Consider the following 7,699-nt stretch of genomic DNA (forward strand, 5'->3'; position numbering starts at 1 on the left):
TTTTCCTAATTAATTTCTAATCTTAATCTGCTTGTCTATTTTATTAATTATTTCAAGAAAACAACTTTTGGTTTTATTGACTCTCAAACATTCTTTCACTTCTGATTTAATATTTATTTCCTTCCATTTTCTTTAGTTTTATTTCCTTTTTCTAGTTTCTTGAGTTTGGGTAGTTGGTTTTAAAATGCTTTGGGGGGGGCGGGTTCCCAGGGATTGAACCCAGGGTCACAAATGCTAGGCAAGTACTCTAGCACTGAGCTATGTCCCTGGACCTTGTGTGGGGGTGGGGGTAGGGGGGTCTAAGTAGCCTGGTTGCCTGGGCTGGTCTTGAACTTGGGATTCTCCTTCTACCTCCAGGCTACACTCTGAGACCTTTTATTTATTTATTTATTTTTAAATTTGGAAACAGGGTCTTTTAAGCCAGCATGGCTGGCTTCCAACCTACGCGATCCTCCTGTCTCTGCCTCCCAAGCGCAGGGATTACAAGTGTGCGCCACCACGCCCTGCTTAAATTGTATATTTTAAATTAATGAAGTTAAGCAAAAAACTTACTCTAAGTACCACTTTGTGGGTATATATGGTACTGAGGATTGTGGTACTCAAGAGCATTCTACCTCTGAGCTATACCCCGAATCCAATTTTATTTTATTTTTTGGTGGTACTGGGGTTCCTGGAAGCCCTTCTACCTCCGGCCTACACTCCCAGACCTATTTTTACATTTTTATTTGGAAACAGGGTCTCCTAAGCCAGCGCGCGCGGCTGGCTTTGAACCTGCGCGATCCTCCTGTCTCTGACTCCCAAGCGCGGGGATTACAAGCGTGCACCACCACGCCCGGCTTATTTTATTTTTTATTTTGAAACAGGGTCTCAGTAGGTTGATGAGAGTCTTACTACTTGCTAAGGCTGTCCTTGAACCTGCAACCCTCTGGTCTCAGCCTCCCAAGTACTGGGATTACAAGTGTGGGCCACCACAGCTGGCTCTAAGTACCACTTTACACAAAGCTATAATCCCAGGATTTAGGACTCTAAGATTAAGACCCAGGATTTTAAGCCGGACACAGTGGCACACGCTTATAATCCTAGTACTTGGGAGGCTGAAACAGGAGAATCCAGATTCACAGCCAGCCTCAGCTAACTTAGTGAGGCCCTCTGCAACTTAGTGAGACCCTGTTTCAAAATCAAGAATAAAAATGAGGCTGGGGGTGTAGCTTGGAGGTAGAATGCCCTGGGTTCCAGCCCCAGCACAAAAAAAAAAAAAAAAAAGACCAGGACTGTCACCTTCTCCGTGTTATTATGGAGGCCTCGCTCTTTACAGGTTTATGTGGGAGACACGTTTCTGCCTTTACGACACTGCCAAGAGAGGAAGAAGAGCTGCTCCACACAGCAGGCAGAGCTGAGCCCAGAGGCCTGCACGCGTCTGCGTTGGTGGGTGGTGTCGAGAGGGCCGCGCAAAGCGGGTCTGCCTTCCTTGCCTGCCTGGAGTGACCGCGGGAAGCGTGAAGCCACATGTTACTTTACAAATACCACCTTGAAAGGCCTGCCCCGCGTGGCAGAACTGCTTCACTTACGCAGTTCCTTGAAATACCACAGTATTTTCCAAGCTGACAGACACTGAGTGGCAACTTAACACATACCATTTCCCCGCCACACCTCAGCCAGATGACAGCTCCCTTCTCCGGGTTCCTTGCAAAACTCTACAACATCTCGGCAGGTCGTTTCTGGTGTTATAGGAACTTCTGTTAAAATCTGTTCGTTGTTGCTCAAGAACACGGTCAGTATCATCTGTAAGAGAAAAGATGAAAGCTACAATTTAGCTTACTTTTTATAAAGATTACATTTAAAGTCCTCCTTCCAATATCTCCTTTCCCAAATGCCTGCAGGATACGTTTCTGGAAACTAGCTGCTTCTAAAGTTCATGGGCACGCCTGTAATCCCCGCGCTTGGGAGGCTGAGACAGGAGGATCGCGCAGGTTCGAAGCCAGCCGCGCACGCTGGCTTAGGAGACCCTGTTTCCAAATATAAAAAAATGTAAAAAGAGGTCTGGGAGTGTAGCCCGGAGGTAGAAGGGCTTCCAGGAACCCCAGTACCACCACCAAAAAAAAAAAAAAAAAAAAAAAAAAGTCAGCACAAGCCGGGCGTGGTGGTGCACGCTTGTAATCCCCGCACTTGGGAGGCTGAGACAGGAGGATCGCGCAGGTTCGAAGCCAGCCTCCGCTGGCTTAAGAGACCCTGTTTCATCCCCCCCAAAAAAAACAAACCCCAAAGTACAACTTAAACCAAAGATTTTCTTTTATCAGAAAGTATTACAAAGTATATCTGTTCAATCTTTCATCAAGGGTCAGAAACAAACCCTGCGAGTGTCCTAACTGTTCTCCCTTTTACTCCACTGTTAACTTCCCTCTGGGAATGCCCTGCCAGGCCCCGTTGCCTGGCCACGCTCGCCGGGCCCTGGAGCTGCTTCTGCACCACTGCCACGGGTTCCTAAGTGTACACCAGCGAAGTCACAGCGGGCCCCTGCCGCCCAAGGCCGCCCTTCTCAAAACCCTCTGTATAAACAGAAGCGGGTCTCTTTCTTCTCAGTCTAATGCGGCGTCCAGTCTCTGTTTTCCCCTCAGGGAATCTCTACAGAATGCACTCTGAGAACCTAAACAACAGGAAGAACTACAGACCCTAGCCTCCCAGGTCCCGGCCCTTCGCTGAGCCCCTCCCTTAGTTCTCTGCCCTCCGCCCAAGGCCCCTGCCTGTTCGACTGTCAACTCCCATTCACTGTAAAGTTCAGCTCCCAGCGGGCATCTCTGCAACTCTCCCTTCCCTTCCTCCTTGCTTGTGACCCACCTCTCCTCACATCTTCAGTCCCTCACTTCCGTGACATTAACAGCCTCTTCTTCCTCACTAGAATAGGCTTTCCAGTCAATCTGCTGTCCAATCTTTAGTTTCCTGTTGCTTAGTCAGTATCTGGCACAGAGTAGGCACAGTAAAATTTAGCTGACTCTAGGAATGATACACAAAAGACAGAATTCCCACCAGGCCCAAGAACTGAGGAAATATATACACGTAATCAGATAAACATTATTTATCTTTTGTATACCCTTTTTCTTTTTTTGGTGCTGGGGATTGAATCCAGGGCCTCAGGCTTAATACATGCACTCTATCACCAACCTTAACCCCCATATTTCTATTTTACATAATTTTTTTTTTGCGGTACTACTGGGGATTGAACCCAGGGACATTCTATCTCCGAGCTGCAGGCCCACCCCGGTTTTTTATTCTTTATTTTGAAACAGAGTCTCACTAAGAAGCTAAGGCTAGCTTTCAACCTGCGATCCTCCTGTCTCAGCCTCCCACGTACAGGAATTATAAGCGTGCACCACCACACTCTGCTTATAAAAATTATTTTGCCGGGCGTGGTGGCGCACGCTTGTAATCCCCGCGCTTGGGAGGCGGAGACAGGAGGATCGCGCAGGTTCGAAGCCAGCCGCGCTGGCGTAAGAGACCCTGTTTCAAAAATATAAAATAGGTCTGGGAGTGTAGCCCGGAGGAAGAAGGGCTTCCAGGAACCCCAGTACTACCAAAAAAAATAAAAAATTAAAAAAATTAAAAAAAATTATTTTAACAAATAAAATTAGAGCCAGGCGTGGTGACGCACACTTGTAATCCCAGCGCTTGGGAGGCTGAGACAGGAGGATCGCACAGGTTCGAAGCCAGCCTTGGCTACTTAATGAGGCGCTCAGCAACTTAGTGAGACGCTGTTTACAAATAAAATATAAAATAGGTCTGGGAGTATAACCTAGAGCTAGAAAGCCCCTGGCTTCCATCCCTAATACCACAAAAAAAAAAAAAAAAAAAGAGAAAGAAAGAAAGAAAGAAAGAAAGAAAGATGTTTATAGGACACTGCTTTTTTTTTTTTTTTTTTTTTTTTGCGATACCAGTGAACCCAAGGGCATTGTACCTCCGAGCTACAACCCAGCCCTATTTTTAGTTTTTTTAATTTTTGAAACAGGGTCTGGTTAGAGAGAAGGTCTCCTAGAAAAGGTGGCATTTTAGCAGAGCCATGAAAGAACCAAGTAAGCAAGCTTTGTGAGTGCCTGGACAGACCGTCCAGGCAGCGGTAACAGCAAGTCCAAGGGGCAGGGGCCGGTGCGCGCTGACCATGTAGGGCTTGGAAGACTCAGCCTTGACCAGGCAAGATGGGCAGGCAACCAAGAGACCCCAACAGATAGCTGATGTAGTACAACTGGCGTTTTAGGAAGGTCTGGCTACGGTCTGGAGAACACGCACCTGGTAAGCTAGCAGTAGTCATGGTAGTAAGAATAAGGACGTTTTCGTTCTGGGGACTGAAGGCCGGGCTGCGCTGCCCCGAGCTACATCCCCAGCCCTCGTCATTCATTTGAGACAGGCTCTTGCCGAGCTGTTGAGACTGGCCTTAAACTTGCAGTCCCCCTGCCTTAGCCTTCTGAGTCACAGGCGTGTGCCGCCTCGCCTGGCATTTTGAAGTCTGAGGACTGGGGCATTTACTGGGATCTGGCACAGACCTTTGACTGTATGCCCCATGGACTCTCCAGACTTATGTGCTCATCAAAACTTCAGGGGGAGCGCCTGTACTCTTCCCTATTCTCTCTTGATGTATTACTCGTGTGTCTTACTACTATACCATTATTACTCAGTATTAATCTCCTTACTTAAAAAAACAAAAAAGAAATTAAACAGCTATCTCTACTCACTAAGCTGTAAGAATAATTGATTTTATTTATACATACATTTTTTGTGGTACTAGAGATGAAACCCAGGGGCATTCTACTTCGATCTATACCCCGCCACCCTATTTTTTTGTGTGTGGGGGGGTCTGCAGATGGAACCCACCAGGGGCATTCAACCTCCGAGCTACACCCCTAGCCCTATTTTTTTTTATTCTTTATTTTTGAAAGAGGGTCTAAGTTGCAGAGGGCCTCACTAAGTAGCTGAGGCTGTCCGTGAACCGTGATCCCCCTGTCTCAGGCTCCAGAATGCTGGGATTACAAGCGTGCGCCACCTCGCCTGGCAACCCCTCGTCCTATTTTTTATTCTTGATTTTGAAACAGTTGTGGAGGGCCTCACTAAGTAGCTGAGGCTGGCCACGAACCTGTGATCATCCTGTCTCAGCCTCCCAAATACTGAGAGTACAAGTGTGAATCACCATGAGATTTATTTTTATTTTTTGTGATACTGGGAATTAAACCCAGGGGCATTCTAACTCTGGAGCTATACTCCCAGCCCTATATGATTCTTTTATTTTGAAACAGGGTCTAATTTGTGGAGGCCTCAATAAATTGCTGAGGCTGAACTTCTGCGATTCTTTTATCTCAGCCTCCCAAATCCTTGGATTACAAACATGGGCCACCATGCCCGGCATTTATTTTTTAAAAATGGAGGTAACTACCTAATGAATGATGCTGGAATCTATAGAATTTGGAACAAAATAGGTAATTCAAGGGTCCAGGTCAAAGAAGTCCAAAAATAATGACGTAACAATTACATCTGAAACAACTACAATATATTCTTCCTCATGTATACACATTTATTTTATTGTTGCCCAAAGTAGGAGAATTTTATGGTATAAGTGGTATATCTCACCCGGGCGTGGTGGCGCACGCTTGTAATCTCCACGCTTGGGAGGCTGAGACAGGAGGATCACACAGGTTCAAAGCCAGCCTCAGCTGGCTTAAGAGACCCTGTTTCCAAATAAAATATAAAATAGGTCTGGGAGTATGGCCTGGAGGTAGAAGGCCCTTGGGTTCCATCCCTAGTACCACAAAAATAAATAAATAATAAATAAATAAATAAATAAATAAAGTATATCTCAGGCAGGTATGGTGGCACATGCTTGTAATCCTAGCATTCAGGAGGCTGAGACTGAAAGATTGTGGTTCATGGACAGCCTCAGCTTAGTGAGGCCCTTTACAACTCAGTGAGACTCTGTTTCAAAAAACACTAAAAGACAGGGCTGGAGGTGTACCTTGGAGGTAGAATGCCCCTGGGTTCTATCCCCAGTACCAAATATAGATAGATAGATAGATAGATAGATAGATAGATAGATAGATAGATAGATGGATAGATATAGATCTCAAATCAGGCATGGTGGCGCATTACTGTAATCTCAGTGTTGGGAGGCTGAGACAGGTGGATGGCAAGTTCATGGATAGCCTCAGCAATATAACAAGACTCTCAGCAATTTAACAAGACCCTATTTCAAAAATAAATAAGTAAGCTGGGCGTGGTGGTACACGTTTGTAATCCCAGCATTTGGGAGGCTGAGACAGGAGGGGATCACAGTTCACACACAGCCTCAGCTACTTAGTGAGGCCCTTTGCAGCTCAGTGAGACCTTGTTTCAAAATAAAGAATAAAAAATAGGGCTGGGGGTATAGCTCAGAGGTAGAATGCCCCTGGGTTCCATCCCCAGTACCACCATAAATAAATAAGTAGGCCGGGGAAGCCGGGATGGTGGTGCATGCTCATAATCCCAGTATTTGGGAGGCTGAGACCAGAGGATCACAAGTTTCTGGCCAACCTCAGCAACTTAATGAGGCCTTTTGCAACTTGGTGAGATCCTGTTTCAAAATAAAAAAGATAAGCCAGGCACAGTGGCACACATTTGTAATGCCAGTACCTAGAAGGCTGAGAGAGGAGGAGCGGAGGTTTAGAGTCAGCCTGGCAATCTAGCGAAGCTTTCAGCAACCTCGTGAGATCCTGTTTCCAAATAAGATAAAATTTGGGCTGGACTGTAGCTTGGTAGAATCGCTCTGGGTTCAATCCACAGTACATTAAAAAAAAAAAAAAAAAGATAAAACAGAGCTGAGAGTATAGCTGAGAAGTGTAATGCCCCTGGGTTCACACCCCAATACCAAATACACAAATGCTAGGGTATAGCTCAGAGGTAGACTGCCCCTGGGTTTACCTCCCACCACCACTAAATCAGTAGGTAAATAAGTACAATCTGTAAGACTTTCAGAAAAGGAAATAAAAACTATATAGTGCAAATACCCTAGAACAAGACACTGGAGCCCCCTGCCACTGGTTTTGCTGTGACGAGCTAGAGAAGCTGCTCTCGTTCATCTCTGGGCCGCAAGAGAGGCCCAGCACATGCCACGCGTGAGATACCTTTTAGAGCTGGGCATGGTGGTGCCTACTTGTAATCTCAGTACTTGGAAGGCTGAGATAGGAGGATGGCAGGTTTGAGGCCAGCCTCAGCAATTAGTGAGCCTCTCTGCAACTTAGACCCTGTTTCAAAATAAAGAATAAAATAGGGCTGGGGGATAGCTTCTGAGCTATCCCCTTCTGAGCTAAGGCCCCTGGGCTCAATTTTACCGCATGAGCCATTCTGCTAGACTTGCCCACAGCCGCTTGCACGGCTTCTTTTAGCACACACCAGGGAGGGGAGCTTTCCCCGGCCAGTCAACTCAGGTGGTAGTGCCCCACCACGCCCGGCCCCACCAATGGGCTGTGGTGTTCATTCACTCGCCCGTCTCCACCAGGACGCACACTTGTCGAGAGCGGGAAGTCTAGCTAAGAGCACGCAGCAGGTACTCAGTAAGCCTTCCCAGTTGTATATAAAATGTCCTTCAGAGCAGGTTTTCTGAATTGCAAAGGGAGGTTCTTGTCTGTCTTTTCTTCTTCAAGGCCTTCATAAAACAATGACTGGTACTTTCTCCCTTCTAATCACT

The 7,699-nt window shown here is 46.4% G+C and overlaps 1 protein-coding gene across 1 annotated transcript in view; it reads right to left on the reverse strand.

Moving 5' to 3' along the window:
- The window catches only part of PPP1R13B (protein phosphatase 1 regulatory subunit 13B), a gene marked incomplete at both ends in the record, with an annotated part of 57,485 nt that extends 55,703 nt beyond the window's left edge, over window positions 1-1,782 (reverse strand). Inside the window, one exon of the mRNA XM_080708137.1 lies at window positions 1,635-1,782. Within this exon, the coding sequence (XP_080564263.1) occupies window positions 1,635-1,782 (148 nt within the window). The remainder of the gene's footprint in view (window positions 1-1,634) is intronic.
- Window positions 1,783-7,699: the final 5,917 nt, after the last annotated feature.

Source organism: Muscardinus avellanarius (assembly GCF_963383645.1).
Source record: "Muscardinus avellanarius genome assembly, chromosome: 12".
Lineage (NCBI taxonomy): Eukaryota > Metazoa > Chordata > Mammalia > Rodentia > Gliridae > Muscardinus > Muscardinus avellanarius.